General features: G+C 34.4%; 1 protein-coding gene across 22 annotated transcripts; it reads left to right on the top strand.

Annotated features, from left to right (window-relative positions):
* Positions 1-4,568: 4,568 nt before the first annotated feature.
* LOC110813864 (BTB/POZ domain protein) lies at positions 4,569-19,868 on the top strand. Of its 22 annotated transcripts, XM_088221753.1 has the most exons (8): positions 7,391-7,575; positions 7,785-14,623; positions 15,311-15,391; positions 15,587-15,693; positions 16,527-16,613; positions 16,795-17,260; positions 18,716-19,286; positions 19,368-19,868. In XM_088221753.1, exons 6-8 carry the CDS (start codon positions 16,841-16,843, stop codon positions 19,676-19,678), a joined length of 1,302 nt encoding a protein of 433 aa, XP_088077879.1. In that variant the 5' UTR covers positions 7,391-7,575; positions 7,785-14,623; positions 15,311-15,391; positions 15,587-15,693; positions 16,527-16,613; positions 16,795-16,840; the 3' UTR covers positions 19,679-19,868. The 22 variants fall into 22 exon arrangements, 2 of the variants coding, with proteins under 2 accessions (XP_088077879.1, XP_088077877.1); XR_015821269.1 differs by lacking the exons at positions 16,527-16,613; positions 18,716-19,286; positions 19,368-19,868 and having other exon boundaries at positions 4,569-7,575; positions 7,785-7,869; positions 14,267-14,347; positions 14,496-14,623; positions 16,795-16,836; XR_015821264.1 differs by lacking the exons at positions 16,527-16,613; positions 18,716-19,286; positions 19,368-19,868 and having other exon boundaries at positions 4,569-7,575; positions 7,785-7,927; positions 14,267-14,347; positions 14,503-14,623; positions 16,795-16,836.
* The last annotated feature ends 760 nt before the right edge of the window (positions 19,869-20,628 follow it).

Here is a 20,628-nt window from a genome sequence, read left to right as displayed (position 1 = left end):
AAAAGCTATAGGGAATGATTCACAAATGTTCATATGTATAAGTTTTAATACATCCTCTGTTGACACCTAATCTCCTAATGTTTGTCTATTTCTTATTAATGCAGTTATCACACATGTCAAAATTTGCAAAGTCAAAGGTATTAAGAGTTTCATTCAACACAAGTCTCTCATATCTCCTCTTGGATATATGACATAATCGCATGTGTCATAAAGAGGCAGAATTCTCATTGGTTAATTTATGTTTACACCTCATGTACTCACATACAAGAATTCATTAAAAAAAGTAACTGTGTCGAGTAAATAGATTATTAAAACTTGATAAAGGACCAGTACCAACCAATTTTGGATCATGAAAAAGATTAAACTTTTCATTTCTAAAAGAATAAGAATAACTAAATTTGTATAAAACAGAAACATAAATAAAATTATATTTAAATGACAGTACAACATAAGTCTCATTCAAATCTAAATAATAAACTGTTCTTAACAATAAGCTAAATATGTCAATCGCCTTAACTTTCATTAATTTGTTGTCACTGACATAAATGAATCTAGCATCTTTACTTGACTTTTGGCAACTCAAGCAACTTTACATAAACACACTGATGTGAGTTGTTGCACCAGAATCTATCCACCATATGTGTCTAGGTACTGAAGTTAAATTAACCTCATAAGAAATAAAGTTAAGAAGCATACATTTTTTGTACACCATGTATGATAGTTGATGCATTACTTCTTCTGATAACCTAGAGCTTCACAGAAGAAATAAATATTTTCATTTTAGAGCTTTTGTTGTTTTTTCTGTGATGTTAAAAGTGCAACATTTTTATCTTTGTTTCTTTTTTTGTTTTTATTGTCCTTAGAAATAATGGTTAAGTAAGCATTTTTTTCCTTCTTATGTTTTGTCTTTTCCTCTTCCTAGACACAGTGAAAGATGAGCATAAGGGACTAGAAGTCATTCTGACAATTGTAACTCACCTTAAACTATCTGAATTGTATCGAAAGAGATATCAAAACCAAGTGTACTAATAAATTTTTTGGTAATTCTAATATGAGTGCCTTGAGTTTGGAAGTACTATGAGATATTTCCATAATGTACTCTCTTATGTTTCTTTTCTTTTTATAACTCATGGAGATAAGGTTTGCCAAAAGTGTATTTATTTCTACCTTCTCATTCTTGGTAAATTGTTTCTTTAGTTCCTCAAAGAAACCCTTAATCTTAGTTATCTGATTGAACATAATGCCCTAAAAAACTTATAGAATGACAAATCTTATAATCATCAAACTTATACGATTCGATCGTTCAAATATTTCAAACTCCCTTTTGGTCTCAGGAGTACTCTCATCAGTGAGGTCATCTCGTTGATCAACCTGTAAAATAAGGTCTAGATCCATGACTTTGAGAATAATTAAAAAATTCTCTTACCATACCTTGAACTACCTGAACTGTGTCGAAAGAGATATCAGAACCAAGTGTATTAATAATTTTTCTGGTAATTCCAATCTGAGTGCCTTGAGTTTGGAAGTAGTATGAGACATTTCCATAATACACTCCCTTATGTTTCTTTTCCCTTTATACCTTATTGAGATAAGGTTTGCCAAGAGTGTATTTGTTTCTGCCTTCTCATTCTTGGTAAATTATTTCTCTAGTTCCTCAAGAAAACCCTTAATCTTAGTTATCTTATTGGACATAATGCCTCGAAAAGCTTATAGAATGGTAAGTTTTATAATTGTCAAACTTATACGACTTGATCGTTCCAATATTTCAAACTCCTTTTTGGTCTCAGAGGTACTCTCATCAGTGAGGTCATCTGGTTGATCAACTTGTAAAACAAGGTCTAGATCCATGACTTTGATAACAATTAAAACATTCTCTTACCATGCCTTGAAATTTGTGCCACTAAGAATAATGATTGAATTCATATTGGCAGAGATAGTTGTAGCAGAACTAGAAACTGAACAGAGAACAAACAACAATTACTCAATCAATACTCACATAAATATTTAAACTATAAACAATAATAATGAATTCAAATAAAGGTAAATCACATCTTAATATATCAAATACTTTATTAACACTATATCTTTTGACATAATATTAACTTGTAAGTAATATATTGGCATAACAATTAAATATTGACAGTAAGAACATGTCAAATAATAAATTTTCCTTTAGGCTGATTTATGGTTCACATGCAAAATTGAATAATTGTCACACATTTATTATCTCAGGTAAGAATACAATCATGTTAAACATTAATATTTTTTTGAGTCGATTAACAATAATATAAATGACACTCATTCAACCATTTACATTCTAAAATAAATCAATTTAACACAAAAGATATCAGTTTGGTGACATGTGTAAATCGGTTCATTTTGAAATACATACACATACACCAATATTTAAATTCAAAACTATACCAAAATAATTCCTTACAAAAAAAAAAAGATATCTATAATATCCTGAAAAATTGACCCCCAATTTTTTTTTTTCCCCTGTCTAGTCAACGTTGACGATTGATCAATCAGAGTCAATGTTTGACCATTAACCATTGATGCATTGATCGAGTCGGGTTTGGACTGAGTCGAGGTTGACCAAGTCAGGGTTGAGTGGGTTTGCGATTGACTGGGTCAGGTCGGGCCTGGATCAGATGGATCCGGGTCTCCCCCTGTCCTTGGGCCCTCGCGGATCCGGGTCTCCCCCTTCCCTCTTTTTCTTTTTCTTTTTCTTTTTCTTTCTTTATTTTTTTCCTTCGGCCTCCGACTTGAGCCTGAAACCCAAACCCAACATTGGCCAACATCCTTAAAGTTTATTCACGAAGAGGATGAAGTGTAGTTGCCACCGCCGTTGCCTGTTCCTTCGAGTTTCTGTCTTGAAGTTATGGCCGGTTGGCCATGTTTTCCTTACCGGCGCAGTCACCTTTTTCTTCCTATAAGGCTAAAAGTCAGTCTAGTCTGTTTTTTTCAAGGTCCTCGCTTCCTCTCAACTAGCCGCAAATAGAAATCGGTGCGAAAAATCAAAATAAAAACCATATATATCCGAACATAAAAATTGACTGCAAAAATCTAAATACCAAATCTGGAAAAAAAAATTCAACCTCAAAGATCTAATATGAGATGGCTTTGATACCACTTATATGGATTTTATAAAATAGATCTGAATATAAATAATCAAGGTCATATCAAATCAAAGATATTATATCTGAAATAGAAACGTATCAGAATCCATAGCAGAAGAAATCAGCACTTCATACGATACATCTTCCAAATCAACACGTGGTCCTTTGGAGTTTTCACAATCTCTCTTTTATGATGATGAGATGACATAATAAGAAATTTTTTTACGTGTGATTTGAGGACCATTACCACATATTTATATCCTTAAGTATTCGTTATTTTTAATTCGATTCATCATAAAATCAGAAATAATACTTTTACTCTATGTACATAAAAAGACTCACATTTTATCTGACGCATTAAAACATAATATCTGTTTAATCTTAACAAATCACTTTTAAACGGATTTAATTAAATTGATAGTCTTTTATATACAATAAAACTTGCATTAAGCTTACACGATTTATTAAAATCTAATAACTTTTATTTAATATAAAGTTAGTATTATGAATGTGAATTTAATAAGTTGTTAACTAACCATTTATTTTACAATAACTCAAATGAATCCGTAATAGTTAATTTATAACTAGTAAAAATAGTAAAACAATCTAAGAACATGTCAATTTCATTAACTAACCACAAAATAATTCTTCAAAAATTTGTCCACCTTGTTGCAAATAAATTAATTTAGTGGAAGTGACCAAACTTTTACCTTTAAATCTATCTCTTTTTTTTTCATGATTTTAATCTAAAATTTCTTCTTTAGAAAGATCATCCACCATCTCATTTATCTGGAATTGTTTACTTAAAATTTTACACTAGAAAGATAGTCTTTTATTAACTCAAATCCATTTACTTGAAACAATCAATTTTTTTTTTTTTTGAAAAAAGAAATTCATGATTAATGTTGTTGAGGTACACATTGTTTCTCTTAGGACAAACTAAATCAAACCATGATTCTTTCACCATTGGAAATAAGTCACCAAGAACGATAATAGCCCCAAAATTTATGGAAAAAAAAAAAAAAGGGATTAGAGACTCATTTTGGAATATTAAAAATGAGAAAGCAATACTTAGAATTTCTTAAATGATATAAATTGGCAATTTTAGATGCTAAATGTTCAATTTTATTTTTATAATAAAATAAAATAACATCATCAAAATCAAATATAAATACTTTATGGTTCGTTTGCATCCTATCAATGAGTGAAAAAAGATAATATTTTTTGGAAAAAAAAGTTTGATGTGAAAAAATTATCAACTTCAGCTTTTTTTTTTTTTTTTTTCTGGAAGAAAAGAAATATGATATTGGAGATAACATTTTTTTGGCTCATAAAAAATGGGAAAATTCAGACTAGTAGTGTGACAGCACGTAAATATTAATTATTTTTTAAAAATTTAAAAATCACACTAAAAATAATTTAATCATTATTTATATTATACCAGTGAAAAGAAGTGGAGCGGACTTTCTAATCGTGGTAAGGTTTGAAAAAATTGGAAATCTGCCTGTTCAATGTATCCCCTCGGTGGTTCATCGGTGTATGTATGTTATATGCATACTCGGTATTAAGAGCAATTGCCAGGAATATCACGTTGTTTTGAGTTCTTACAGGGATTTGCTTACCTGGCTTCTTTCGAGAGTGTTCTGCCCAACCCTATTTAAGCCAGTACTCGTCAGTTTCTTGGAACCCTTTGTCTTCATGACATTGACGAGGTTCATAAACAAGTTTCCTCATCATTCTTTCATCCAATCATTGATGCCCATTAAACGATATGCTTCTTCTTCGTTCTTTTTCCCCAGAAACCCTTCTCCTTTCTCACATTTGCGCAGGATCATTTGCACCGAATCTGCGACTAATAGTTATCTAGCGTCTCATCACGACGACCTCATTCGTAAATTCATTTCCATTTTCACCAGTCAACCCTTCCCTCCAGGGGCTCCCAATTTGAAAGAACTTGCACCAAAGCTCACCAATAAGGTTGTTGAAACTGTATTAGGACGTTTGAAGAGTTGGCGAATAGCTCTCGGATTCTTTAACTGGGCCTCGAATCAAAACGGTTACAGGCATGATATTTACGCTTACAATGCCATGGCTTCTATCCTATCACGTGCTCGACAAAATGCCCCACTTAGAGCTTTGGTTATGGAAATTGTGAATTCGCGTTGTTCCATGTCTCCTGGGGCTCTGGGGTTTTTGGTCAGGTGTTTAGGTAATGCTGGTTTGTTTGTAGAAGCTGTTATGTTGTTTGATCAAGTTAAGATGATGGGTCTTTGTGTTCCGAATAGTTATAGCTACAACTGTTTGTTAGAGGCTCTTTCCAAGTCTAAGTCGATTGAGTTATTAGAGGTTAAATTCAAGGAGATGAGTGATCTTGGGTGTCGATTCGATAAGTATACACTGACACCCCTTTTGCAGGTCTACTGCAATACCGGCAAATTTGATAGAGCTTTGAATGTTTTCAGCAAGATTTGTGACCAGGGTTGGGTTGATGAACACGTACTATCTATCTTGGTTGTGTCTTTTAGCAAATGGGGGGAGATTGATAAGGCGTTTGAGTTGATTGAAAGAATGGAAGAGCAAAATGTTAGATTGAATGAAAAGACGTTTATAGTTTTGATTCATGGGTTTGTGAGAGAAGATAGAGTAGATAAGGCTCTCCAACTGTTCATCAAAATGCGGAAAATGGGTTTTCCTCCTCAAGTGTCACTTTATGATGTCATGATTGGAGGGCTCTGCAAGAATAAAGAACTTGAGAAGGCTCTAAGTTTGTATGTGGACATGAAGGGGCTGGGAATGCATCCTGATGACGAAATACTTAAAAAGCTTATATCTTCTTTCTGTGAGGAGGGGGAATTAACTCAATTGGTTGAGAAGATTGGTGAAGATATGGACATGGAAGCTAAGACTTTTCTCCACAGTTCTGTTTTGAAATATCTTGTTGACAATGATTCCATTGAAAAAGCATACAAGTTGCTTTGCACAATAATGAGGGATCCCTCCACTAGTAATCTTGTAGTTGATGGGTCTTTAAAAAATAACAAGAAAGGTATTCCTCTTGATGCCATTTCTTTTAGCACCGTTATTAATGGTTTACTCAAAGCTAACAAACTGGATACAGCATTAACTCTTTTTGAAGATATGCTTCAAACTGGCTTTGAAGGAAATGTAACTGTGTACAATAATTTAATTGAGTGGCTTTGCAAAGCTGGCAGACTGGAAGAAAGTTGTAAAATTCTGAGAATAATGGAGGAGGCTGGATGTGAACCAACTCAATTTACCTTAAATTCCATATTTGGGTGCTTAAGCAAGAGAGGAGATGTTGCAGGAGCCCTCGATCTGCTGAGGAAGATGCGTATTTGTGGAATTGTACCATGGATAAAGAATTCAACCTTACTTGTCAAAGAACTGTGTGCACGTGGGAGAACAGTGGAAGCTTACAAATTTCTTAACGATATGGTTCAAGAAGGGTTCCTCTCCGACATAATTCCGTATTCTGCCGTAATTGAAGGTTTCATGAAAATCCAAGAAGTGGATCAAGCCTTAGCACTGTTCCAGGACATATGTGCTTGTGGCTACCATCCGGATGTGATTGCCTATAACATAGTGATAAAAGGTCTGTGTCAGGCCAAAAGAGTTGCAGAAGCAGTGGAGCTTTTGAATGAGATGGCATTGAAGGGATTAGCACCCTCAGTTGTCACCTACAACTTTCTGATTGATGGGTGCTGCAAAAGTGGTGAAGTTGATGAATCCATGCTTTTTCTTTCCAGGATGTTGAGAGAAGAAGTTGAGCCTAATGAGATTACTTATACTATCTTGTTAAATGGATTATGTGCTGCTGGAAGACCGGATGATGCTCTCCTGTTATGGAATGAAATGAGGAAAAAAGTCTGTGCACCCAACAGAATAAATTTCTTGGCTCTTATACATGGTCTCTGCCAATGTAGTAGGCCCAAGGAGGCACTAGAATTTTTCCACGAGATGGAAGAAAAGAATTTGGAATCTGACACTTCTGTTCATGTCATATTGATAAGTGCTTTTCTCTCTGATGCAAACATATCCTTGGCTTTTGAATTATTTGAAGAAATGGTTCGCAAAGAAAAGTTGCCAAATTCATTGGATAAGAACTGCTTGATCATAAGAGATGCAATACGTAAGTTTTTGGAAGATTCCAGGACTTCCTCATTTATTATAAATCTTATATTGGAGGGAGGGATTCCAGCAGTAAATCTTTCAGATATCAGAAATAAAAATGAACATATGATCACCATTTGATTTGGAGGCTTGCCAACTATGTTTCAAAGGGAAAAAAACATAAAACCACCTATATGTAATGTAGCTCAGATTGACAGGATCTTTAATGGTTTGACACTTGAATGGTATATAACTCTTGAAACCTTCGCCGAGCAAGAATCGACATCAGTTTGGCATGTTGATCCCAGCAGCATCAAGTAAGGTAAGTTTCTTACAGAAACTTTTTGAACCTTGTGTAAACATTCTTTGAACTAGAACAGCATGGTTTGACCACAGTTTTTATAGAAGTAATATGGGTAAGGCTTACTGCCTTTTATTTGAGTTTATTAAGTGCTTTCAATTGGTTATCAAAATCGATGGGGGATTCTAGAACTGAAGTTGAAATTCGCATTTGTCATTTGGTTACAGCAGATATAGAGATGGATGCATATATGGACACGTATGCAAACTTAAGAGAGAGTCAGGGCTCTAAAGGCATGGCAGCTGATCAAAAGAGGTAATCATATATAGCGCTCTCCAAAAGCAACCGATTGTTGGAAATAATAATTTGCAAGGTAAGGAGATTTTTTGTCTTTGAAGGAGTTTAAAATAATAATTTAGGAATTTTTTATCTTATAGGAAATTAAGGATATAAATGTGTTTTTTCATTTTTTGTACATTATGGTTTCTGAATTAAACTTCAATATGAGTCTTTTGAGTTTTTTTAGGTGGTTATGGTTCATAATTGTCATTCATATATTTGGAATTTTAAGAATTGTATTAGTACCTATATATACTGATGTACTCGAAGATTTTTAACAACTACCACAAATGAAAAATTGAGTTTTTCTGTTATTCTCTCTTTTTTCTTTCTCCTATTTTCAACAAAATATTATATTGATTAATTTATTTCTATAAATTTTTCCAATAAACTGGTATAAGAGTTTGGTTTCTTATTTTCTTTTCTAAAATTTTAGAGAGATGACTAATATAATTTATTTTTTTTCAATTTCCTCGTTTTACAAAGAAAACTATGAGAGAGTTGGTGTTTTCACATGAAAGCCATACTTAGCTCACAAGATGTGTGGAATATTATAGAAAAAGATTTTACTCACCCAAAGATGAAGCATTCTTGACTTAAAATGAGAAAAATGCTTTGACGAAAATATAGAAGAATGATCAACAAGCCCTTGCTATCATCCATCAAGGTTTGGATGAATCTATATTTTTAAAGGTGGTTTACCAACACAAAGCAAGCTTGGAGGATTTTGAAGAATTCCCTCCGAGGAGTTGACAAAGTTAAGAAAATGCGACTTCAAATTTTACGAAACGAATTTGAAGTTTTGCAAATGAAGGATATTGAATCTATTTCAAATTTTTGCTCAAGGATAAAGTTTACAGTGGGGCAGATGAGAAGATATGGTGAGACGATGGAAAATATTCGTGTGGTGCAAAAAAATTTTCTATCTTTACCACTAAAATTTGATTATGTGGTATGTAACGACTCCGAAAATCCAAAAGAAAATAGATAATAATTTAAGTGCGGAAGCGAAATAAAAGGGTTAAGGTTTACATTCCTTACACAATAACTTAAAAGTAGTAAACAGTATTACGGAATTTATTCTTTGAAAGAAATACAAAAAATAAGGAAACAAATGTAAAATAGAAAATATCTAGCATTTATTCGCAATCTTCTTGCGGATCGGGGTCTGGAACCTGATTCTCTTGATCTGAAATAGTTAAATAAAGGATAAGGTACACTAGCTTAGTAAGGATATCACATTATATCACCGACGCAGAAGTAAATGTTGGTATAAAATCGTAAATCATTAATGGAGCATTAAATTTAATGAATTTATTTATCAATTATAAAATTATTTTTCTTTCACTTATCATCGTGGAATTTATGAAAACAATCTGTAAGAACAATAATATCATACAGACCAATATTTTATGCATAATCAGCCATCATAATACATATTATAAATCTATATCCATTATTAATAAACCAAACAATAACTACCACTCTTTTCACCAGCCTACTAGTATCCATTGGGGTTCATATGGATGCCCCCACTACACGTGAACCCTTTTATTTATCATTTTTAATTATGGGCCGTCCTCATACCCCGTTCGGTATGAGGGTGAAGCGGGTTGTCCTCATATCCCGTCCGGTATGAGCGCCAAATTATTAAGTCTCCACACCCCGTTCGGTATGAAACAATATTTACAGTAGGGTTCCCTATGTACCCGATTCGTCCACCATCTATCAGGACATTCAGTAAGACTGTTGTTTTATCTAATCATTTAATTACACAATTTCTGTACCGTTTAAACTTTATTTTTTCCGATTCAACAGTAAACACGTAAAATAAACCATATATGCGTTCAAAGTCATAAAATAAATAAATAAGATACCATCATGCAGGTAAACTGTAAAAATAATCAACAATAATAGTGGATAATTTTTGATTCCGGCTCCATTAGCAATCTGTAATTAATTATACATGTTTGCTAAAATCGCACAAATACCGTATTATTATTTATTTAAACTTCAGTTCTATGATAGAGAATATGGTGAGAGATCCTTACTCGATTTGACGTCCGAAAAGGTAAACTGTTTATTGCGCCTACGGGCGATCTCTAGGTTCTCTGAATTTTTCTTCGGGAATTGAAACGCGCTAATAGTATTTACAAATGTTCCAAATAAACCCAAAATCAGTCCCAAAGCCCACTTGGCCAATTTTGGAATTCCAGCACAGGCGGCGGCGGTCTGCATTGGGTCGGCCGTTTTCGGCTGAATTCGGCTGATTTTGCATCGATCCCTCCGAAAAAATACGTTGAAGGGTCTCGGTTGGCCGAAAAAATTATGGTTGGGTATTTTGCTTCGGTCAACCTATAGAAAAGAAAACGGTGATCATAATGGTGAAAAAATTATGCGAAATAAGAATCGGGAAGAGTCTCATCGGAGGCATTTTGTGAAATTCCCTGCGGCAGCGCTACCGGGTTTCGCCGGTGTTTTTTGGCCAATTGGCCGGTTTTTTTGCTCCGATTTGGCCATGTGTGAGCTTAAAATTGAATTTCATGCAAAAGGAGAAGCTTTTACATTTTTTAGCAGTCGGAAAGGGTTTCAGTGCCGCGACAGGTGGCGGCGGTCGACTCCCCGGCGGCTAGGTCGTCTTCTTCGGCGAGGGGCTCTAGCGACTAGGGTTAGGGTTTGGTGCGGATGGGGTTTATTTATATCCATCTGCTTTTGATTTGTATCGTCCATCGCGTTTGATTTGGACTGTCCGATCGCGATTAAATAGGGAGTGAATCTGAACCGTTCATCGCGATCCAATGTGGGCTGTCCGATCGCGTTTGAATCTGACCGTTCGATCGTGTTTGGGAGGTAGTGCATCCAAACTGGCCGTGCGCGCGGGAATGGACCTCAGCTGTTCGATCGCGGGCACGCGGATCGCCCACATGGCCTCCCATATGGCCTCCCGCGTCAGCGTCTCTGCCACTTGGCGCGTTCTGGTTGGTCAGGGTTGCTGACCGGGCGTCTGACGTAGTGAAATTTTCTAAAATTGTATTTTGGCATCTGTTTTTCGATTTTTCTTTCAAAAATATCCCCATAATCCAAAATTTCACCCATTTTCTTCAAAATTGTTTTCAATTAAATTCTTTATCAATTTTATTTCATTTTTTGTTACTCTAAATAAAAATAAAAATTGAAAAATTATTTTATTACATTTAGAATAAAATCTTAAATTACAAAAAAAAATTTCGGGTGTCACATGGTATGGTACCATTGAAGAGTTAAAGGATCTAGACATTTTAACATTTGGTAATTAGAGGGATCACTACAACTTCGTGAAAACAAAATAAAGAGAAGAAAAGAAGAGCCTTTGGAACAAATTCTCAAATCAAAGTCTTTTTGAATGATGGTGAAAGGCAAAGCGGACAAGGAAGAGGTTGAGGCCATAGTCATGGTCATGGCCAAGTGTCTAAAAGAAATGACACTCAAAATGATGCAAAAAATGAAGATAAAAACCAACAGTCAAGTAGAGGCCGTGGAAGAGGAAGCAGGAGAGTAACTATAGAAATTTAAACAAGTTCAATGTTAAATGTTACAGCTGTCACATATATAGCCATTTTACTTGGGAATATTGTAACACTTCAAACGAAAGGGGGGAGCAAGTCAATTTTGTCAACGATAAACAAGATGGGGAGGAAACAACTTTGTTGCCAGTATGTAAAGATAGAGATAATGATAACCATAGTTCGTGGTTCTTGGATAATGGAGCAAGCAATCACATGTGTGGTTACAAAGAAAAATTTGTAGAGCTTGATGAGAAGATTAATGGCAATGCTTCTTTTGAAGTCTTCAAAAGTCCAAATTCAAGGGAGAGGTACAATACTACTTTCTTCAAAAAATAGTGGGCATGTACTTATTATTAATGATTATTATGTGCCAAAATTGAGAAATAATATTTTGAGTTTGAGCCAATTTCTTGAAAAGGGATATGAAATTCACATAAAAGATTATTTTCTTTGGCTTAGAGATCAAAATGTTAATTTGATTGCGAATGTGCATATGTCAAAGAATAAAATATTTGTCTTGAATATCAAAACTATTGAAGCAAAATGCTTGAAAGTTGGTGTGGAAGATGAAGCACGGTGTTAGCATATGAAATTTGGCCATTTGCACTTTGGTGCACTCAAGGCAATGGGAGAAGAAAAGATGGTGCCTTTCATCAATCATTCTAATCAATTATGTGAAGTACGTCTACTTGGGTAGCACTTAAGGAGTTTTCTGAAAGAAGCTACTACAAGAACAACCAAGCAACTTTAATATATGCATGCCGATGCGTGTGGACCAATCAGTCCACCTTCATTTGCTAAAAATAAATATTTTCTACTATTTATCAATGATTTTAGTTAGAAGATTTAAGTGTATTTTTTAAAGCAAAAAATCAAATGTTTTTACTACTTTTAAAACTTTCAAAACTCTTGTAGAAAAATATTATGGTTGTGAAATAAAATTTTTAAGAACCGATAGAGGAGGTGAATTCATTTCCAAAGAATTCTATGATTTTTGTGAATCTAATGGAGTTCGTCGCTCTTTAACAATTTCAGGATCACCACAATAAAATAGAGGTACGGAGAGAAAGAATAGAACTATTCTTAATATGACTAGAAGAATGTTGAAAGCCAAAAGCATGCCCAAAGAATTTTGGGCTGAAGTGATTTCCTGTGCAGTATATTTGTCTAATAAATCTCCAACATCAAGTGTGAAAGACGAGACTCTCCAAGAAGTATGGAGTGAAATGAAGGCTAATGTCAACCATTTGCGAGTTTTTGGAAGCATTGCACATGCTCATATACAATATATTGGTCTGACAGATCTCCAACATTAAGTGTAAAAGACAAGACTCACCAAGAAGCATGGAGCGAAATAAAGCCTAATGGAACCATTTGTGAGTTTTTGGAAGTATTGCACATGTTCGTGTTGCACAACAAGAAATATCTCATGTCACACATGTTTTCATTGGGTATGATGGAAATTCAAAAGGTTACAAATTGTACAATCCAAACAATGACAAAATTGTGGTGAGTAGAGGTGTTGAATTTGATGAAAAGGCGGCATGGAATTGGGAGAAGCAAGAATAAAATATATGATTTCTTTTCATATTTTGAAAAGCAAGGTCAAGAGACCATGGTGCATTGGCAAGAGATAACTCCACCCCCTTCTCCGACTCATGTTGCATCACCTACTTCTCAAGGAAACTCAATTGAAGGGCCACGAAAAATGAAAAACATTCAAGATTTATATGATGAAACTTAGGAGATCATTAACTTTGACATAAATAATTTGTTGTCTTTTCCTTGACAGTGAACAAATGAATTTTGATGAAACCATTGGTTTATAAGATCTATGTGAAGAGCATTTAAGATCTATATGATGAAACTGAGGAGATCACTAACTTTGACATAAATAATTTGTTTTGTCTTTTCCTTGAAAGTGAGCAAATGAATTTTGATTAAACCCTAAAAGTTGCAAGATGAAGACAAGCCATGGAGAACAAGATCAAATCCATATAAAAGAACAACACATAGGAGTTATTAACTCATCCTAAATGACATAAAGGTATTGGCGTTAAATGAGTCTATAAGGCAAAGAAGGATTCTCAAGGAAATGTGAAAAGATACAAGGTAAGACTTGTGGCTAAAAGATACAAGCAGAAGCAAGGAGTTGATTATGATAAGTTTTTTGTACTAGTTGCTCGCATAAAGATTGTCTGTTTGCTATTAGCTATTTCAGCTCAAATGAAGTGGAAAATTTTTCAACTTTATGTGAAGTCAGTATTTCTCAATGGCTATCTTAACGAGGAGGCTTATGTAGAGTAACCATTGGGTTTGCAGTTGAAGGGCATAGAAAAAAGGTGTTGAGATTGAAAGAAGTTTTATATGGGCTAAAGCAAGGGGCAAGGGTATGGAATAACCATATAAATAAGTATTTTGAAGATAATGGGTTTGTTGTTGTCTTCATGATTATACTCTTTATGTGAAGTATCATGCTGCTGGTGATATTTTATTTATATGTATGTATGTGGATGATCTCATCTTCATTAGCAACAACACAATCTTGTTTAAAGAATTCAAGAAATGACTGATTTTGGGTTCGTGTCTTACTATTTGGGCTTAGAGGTGAAGCAAATGGAAGATGATATTTTTATTTCTCAAGAAAGTTATGCAAGAGAAGTCTTAAAAAAATTCAAAATGCTTAATTGCAATATTGTGACCAATGAATTAGGGAATCAAGTTATTAAAGTTTGGTAATGGGAAAAAGGTTTATCCCACTCTCTTTAAAGGTCTTATGAAAAGTTTGAGATACCTAACTTTTACGAGACCTGGTGTTCTTTTTGCAGTTAGACTAATAACTTGTTTTATGGAAGTTCGTACCACCTCTCACATGAATGTTGTTAAAAGAATTCTATGGTATCTTAAAGGTATTATTGATTTTGGGTTATTTTATTAACTGTCTAATAATTTTAAGTTTGTTGGATTTTGTGATAGTAATTTTGCTGGAAATGTTGATGATGGAAAAAGTACAACTGATTTTATATTTTTTATGGGTGATTGTGCAATTATATGGAGTGCTAAGAAGCAAGTCATCATCACATTGTCAACTTGTGAATCTGAATATGTGGTGGTAATTTCTGGCACTTGTTATACCATATGTCTTACAAGGTTGTTAAAGGAACTTCATTTGACACAAGAATGAGGTATTGAAATTTCTATTGATAATAAATCTGTGCAATTATTAGTCAAGAATCCAGTATTTCATAAATGACGCAAACACATAGATATAAGGTATAATTTTATTAGAGATTGTATTGCTAAAAAAGAAGTTGAGCTCAAGTACGTGAAGACTCAAAATCAAGTTGCAAATATTTTCACCAAGTCACTCAAGTTTAAAGTTTTTCAAAAACTGTGCTAATCTTGAAGTGAAAAGGAAATTTACAAATTAAAGTGGAGCATTAAAAATAATAATTGGCAAATTAAGGAGACTTTATTTTTTAAGTAGTTAAAAATAATAATTTAGAAATTAAAAAAACTTAACTAAGGAGTTTAAAATAATAATTTGAGAACTTTTTATCTTTTAGGGAATTAAGAATGTAAATGTGTCTTTTGATTTTTTGTAGGTTATGATTTATGAATTAAATTTCAATATGAGTCTTTTAAGTTTTTTTAAATGGTTATGATTCATAATTATCGTTCATATATTTGGAATTATAAGAGTTGTATTACTAACTATATATAGTTATGTACTTCAAGGTTTTTAACAACAATCACAAATAAAAACTTGAGTTTTTCTATTGGTTTCTCTTACTTTTTCTTTCAATTTTTAACAAAATATTATATTGAGTAAGTCTATCTTTATAAATTTTTCCAACACTGATTTGCTGCAGAAAATGAATAGATGCATGCAGATACAGAAATATCTTGTAAGAGATTAAGATTTCTCAAGTGATGGCAGATCAATAGAAGAGGTGAATCATCAGTAGTGCTATCCAAAATCAATAAAATTTCTCTTACTATAATTATTTTTTTATGGTTTATCACAAATATTCATGTGGTTATTTCTCTTAGTATTTGTGAATTTATACTAGTCATTTATGAGTTCTTCCTTTGTCTTCCCTTCTCTTTTTTTTTTTTAATTATGTTGAGCTTATGTGTTTTTTCAGGCAGTTGAAAGTTGGTACTAGGCAGAGGAATCAATTGTTAGTCACGGATCACCTGTTTCAGACCAGAGAATGCCCGAGAATGGCAGACCACCATTCATATAATACATGTAGGTTATTGCATTCTGCATTTCTTTTCGTTCATGATTGAAATATTAATTAGTGAATCACGGCGAATTCCTCTAAAATCCATCAGTACACTAGAAGCCCAAGAGTGGCTGCTCATAAGGATTCTTATTTTCTGTCCAGCTTAATGTAGCAAGTTTGAACTGCCTGGGATACAGTTGAATAAAGTTATGAAATCATCTAAAAGTGTATATTTACAAGAAATAAAAGTCACTCAAAGAGAATAAAAATTTATTTCAAATAAATTTAGAAGTAGAACTGAGAGGATGCTTTTATATTTAATTGACAGTTAAACTCTAAGTATTTTCAAATGAATTTCACAGAATTATTTGATTTATTCCAAACATAGCATCAGTAAAGCAACTTTTGTGCTGCAGACCTGAAATTCTTTGTACTTAAAAGATTGTGAAAACCAGTGCAGAAAATTTAATAGACAATTTCAACCATCACCTAAAACTAGGACCTTTCCAGTCGGAAAAATTCTTGATATCAAAGTGATAAACTCGAACCCAGTGTTGCAGAGAGACATAGTTATGTTAAACTTGATTTCAATGCGTGATTCTCCCTGCTTAAAGTATGCTAAGTTAAACACAAACCATCCATTGGTTAGACTTATAGTACTTCCACAATTTATTTATAAAGGTGCAGATTTGAATCCTAGACTATGCTTCCCTTGTCATCAAATAACGATCAATATATACATATATACCAAGTTAGATTTAGGAAATTCAAATGTACTCCTAATTATTTTGCTAGTTGTTATTATATGTCTGGTCTGTGAGAGAGTTGTCACATGATTATTCGGCGTCTCTTGCAGGCTAGTTTTGTCTTTTAAAATGACTAAAAAGGGTCATTAGGGTAAACAAATAAAATGGCGTGGCGGTGCCGGGCCAAAACCAAAGAGGTAAATATATATATATATATATATGAACCGTCATTGACAATTTGGATACTTCCTAACCTTAATCAGTTTATATGCCCTTGTGCCCCTAAAACTTGAACTTTTAAGCAAAAGCTTTTAGTGCCAATTCCTATATTAAGTACCACCTTCGTCTATTTAAGCTACTTTCTCCTCTCTTTTCCAGGATCAATACTTAAGGAACGAAGGGTACATATCCTCCTCTTATAACCATGTCAAGAGATTTAGATATAGCATGCGGCTACAAGGCCAGACCTTCAGGTTGGTTAAACTCGATCTTTATGGAAACAGTGAACATGGCTGCAAAAACGCTCGTGTCGGTAGCATCAAACTCAAAAGCTGAGAATCCAGAGAAGTGGAAGGCAGCAGATCACTTGAGATTCATGGTCATGCTAATGACATGGTTCACCGTGTGGGTTCTTAGGGCCTTGGTGGATCATTTCCCTTTTAATATTGGCTCCCAACAATGTCTTGCAGGAGGATTATCGCCTGCCGGATCATTAGACTTGCCACCACCACCACCATCATCAGCGTTAACTACACTCTCATCTCCAAGTTCATCCTGGGATTTGATTGTCCATGAAGATGTTGATGTACCATCTGTTAAAGCTCTTGGCAGAGCACTCTCTCATGTAAGCCTCTTTCTCTCTCTCTTCCCCCCTCCTACACACACGCGTTGAATACATATATGTTTGTTTGTGTGGTATGGGCACACGTATATTAAGTATAATATTTGATTTTAGTAGGTTTTTTACTTGAAAAGTTGAAATAATTCGAACCCGATACTTAAGAGTTTTATAGTGGTAGATACTTCTGAGCTGAAGTTTTACTAGTTTAATTAATTCTGGTGCCTCAGGCAATATGAAATGGGCACGTAAGAATCCATGTAAATAATGGGTTTTAATTATTTTAATCAGTTTTCCATAATCCCGATATTTTATATTAGCTATTTATATAGAACATGGACTTCTGGTACACGGTTGGATTTCAAATTAGATTTGCTGGGCTCCTTTGACTCGACAGCACTGTCTCTGCTTCGAAGTCTATATAATCTAACACAACACTTATATTTCGTGATCTTCAACTCTTTTTTTAACCATTTACGTTTCAGCTTCACCTTTTTGGGTTTTTGTTGTTTTGAATTATCTTTTTATCTAGCAAGCTGCAATCATAATTTCCTCCGTTTCTTTTTTTGGAATTGCATATTATTGCTGTATTATTATTGTTGTTATTATAGAAATATACGTAAGTGCCACCAATCTCAAACATTAGCGGCACACTTTGTTTTCTAGTTCATTTTAAACTGAAGTTGGGTTTTGCACATCATCAAGAGGAGAGAAAACGGCAAATATGATATAGGAAGAGTTTTGTGCCACGTATCTGTCTTTATAAAACGATTGCGAAACGTCTGGTTTTGCATGCAGGGTGTTTCCTGTACCACCTGTAAAGCTTTTTTTTTTAAAAAAAAGTTTCTTCCCTTTTTGGGTCCCTTGTCTTGTTTTTCTCTATTTTATTTTTATAAATTTTTTTGAAGAGCATATAGGCGGCTGAATTTTGCCTCTTCTGTTTGTTTCAGTAACAATAGGAGACCCTATAATTAAGATATTGGCACATGACAGCTCTTGTATTATTCGGTTCGTATAATCCAAAATCTAAAAACTGGAAATGGGAGAATTGGCTCTGTAATGATCAGCCTGAAGTGTGTTTTAGTTGGAGCTTTAAGTGCAGACAGGAAAGGTTATCAAAAAAGGGAAAAAGCAGACGAGAAAGATTTACTTGAGCATCTAAAAACTACACGTGTTTGACATGCAAACACTCATGGCGCCACCTATTGCTGAATCATCTTTTGCATTAACTTCTCCTTCATGCAATCCATAAATCGGCTGTTGGTGATTATCAATAAATTGAACTTGCTTTAACGTAATCTAATAACCAATATTTTGAATATTATTTTGTTGGGTTTCTTCTTCATGTTTAGTTTGCAATGGCAGACTTTGAAATCCCATCAAGGAACTGGTTGTTAATTACGTGAAAGTTGAAACTTTGAAATCCATTGAGATTAATCTATGAGCTCCTTCTGGGTGCAGGTCTTGGCACTCTTAAATGAGATACCAGCGACTTCAAGGAAATACCAGTTTGCAATGGCAATGGCGGACAAGATCATTGAGGAGAACTCAAGGGACGGTCACCCTGAACTCCTCCATGTCAACCGCACGGCCTTGGCTGCTGCCTTTGATCGGACGGCGTCCCTCCTCTACAGCTCCCTTCAACGAGGCTCCTATAAGGAAGAGGACGACTACTCGAGCAGTGGCTGGCACATGCGAGCCGTCAGGACTTTTCCTCTGGGCTCCTACTTGACGTCGTACGTGAAGGGACTGAGCAGGGTGCTGGGGATAGCCATGTCGTTGGTGGATGGCAGCACGTGGGGATCGCAAAAGAAAAGAGCAGGGGGAGTTGGCGGAGAAGGCTATCATGGGGACTACTATGGAGATGTTCTTGCAGAGAAACTAGCACAAGAATTGCTATGGCTCACTACCAAGTTCAGAGCTCATGGAGATATCTGCGAAGCTTTTGAGCAATGGAGTTATGCTTCTGGTTTGGCTGCTGTCTCTCTCACTGCCACCCCAAGAGTTCAAGGTTTCATTGTTAAGATATCAGGTAAATACTTCCTTTTTTTTGAAGTCTATAATTAGTTGGTGAAATATGGATGAATACTAAAGTGTACATATATATGTACAGCTATACTTATAACCGAGATGGCTACAGAGAACCTGAAGGTTCGAAGACAAATCAAGTTCAGGTTGCTGGTTCTTTGGCTTCCATTGCTTTGTCATGCAGGCAATGGTGTGGCATATCCAGTGTTGACAAGCTTTGAGAAGTTGGAGCTTGAGAGAGCCATGGATGAAGTGATCTCAAGCTTACCTGCAATGGACCAGGAGGTCATCCTCACCAATTGGCTACAAGACTTCGCTGAGTCTCCTTCCGATTGGCCTAATCTCCAATTCACTTACGATCGCTGGTGCCAATTCACTCGCAAACTTGCGACGTAGTAGTCTGTCTACGCATAGATATAGAAACATATATATATATATATATACATACTCCATATAATTAGTATTTGTCAACCCTTATGATGCTTTAGAATTACAGTGAATCATCATGATTTGAGCTCTTTCATTGTTAAAATTTATAGAGTGCAAAGTAATGGGTTTTTACCCAACAGTTATATCTGTTCGATTATTTATATTCTTGTCGTAGATGGAGAGCTGGTTCACATATTTTATAACTTGAAAAAAGCGTATGAAAATTAATTGCACGTGGTTGGATTTATCTTATTTTTCTACTGTACAAATATATATACATATATGTATATGTATAAATATTATAAAGAAGGGAAGAAAAGCTGACCTTGACAATCAAAAGAAAGAGCCTAAGTTGGCTATAGGCCAGGTCAGTTTCTTTTTGATCTGTACAAGTCCAAAATAACAAAAATTGGGCTGGCTATCTTTTTCAATGCCTGATAATTGTGCTGGTCTTCATAAAGAGGCGGATAGTCCATGTACAGACAGTAAGAAAAAAAGAGTGAGATTTGGATCTGAGCATGTATGGTCTGTGATGGTGTATCCTTACCATTTACAAGCTAATTAGGAGGGGAGGTGAACGGACGTTTATTATGTCGCCCATCTTTTTTTGGTGCTTGCATATATAAATTGTAGACTTTTGACTTATGGGTGTCAATTGGAGGATATGACTAATTCAGTGAGGAAAGAGATTTGGGCATGAAAGGGGAGAAACATGTTAGCTTCATTTATTTTGCTATTTTTTAGGTGGCATAAAAGCAGAACTTTTTGACAAGTTGAAAGATAATGATAATTTTAATAGGATTAGGATTAGTAAATAGGTGGTTTCAGATCGTGGATTTTAGACATCTTATTAATATTTTGATTTAACATATAAATATATATATATATATATATATTTTTTTTTTTACATAGTTGGA

The sequence above is a fragment of the Carica papaya genome, chromosome 6 (genome assembly GCF_054855325.1).
Source record: "Carica papaya isolate Zhongbai chromosome 6, ASM5485532v1, whole genome shotgun sequence".
In the NCBI taxonomy this organism is placed as follows: domain Eukaryota; kingdom Viridiplantae; phylum Streptophyta; class Magnoliopsida; order Brassicales; family Caricaceae; genus Carica; species Carica papaya.
This window is presented reverse-complemented; position numbering and strand designations above follow the sequence as displayed.

Bases quoted from the DNA above. Each gene is read 5' to 3' on its own strand.
- LOC110813864 (XM_088221751.1), top strand. From the start codon at position 16,841: ATGTCAAGAGATTTAGATATAGCATGCGGCTACAAGGCCAGACCTTCA. The intron at 17,261-18,715 runs GTAAGCCTCTTT...TTCTGGGTGCAG, and splicing joins TTGGCAGAGCACTCTCTCAT to GTCTTGGCACTCTTAAATGA. The intron at 19,287-19,367 runs GTAAATACTTCC...ATATATGTACAG, and splicing joins TTTCATTGTTAAGATATCAG to CTATACTTATAACCGAGATG.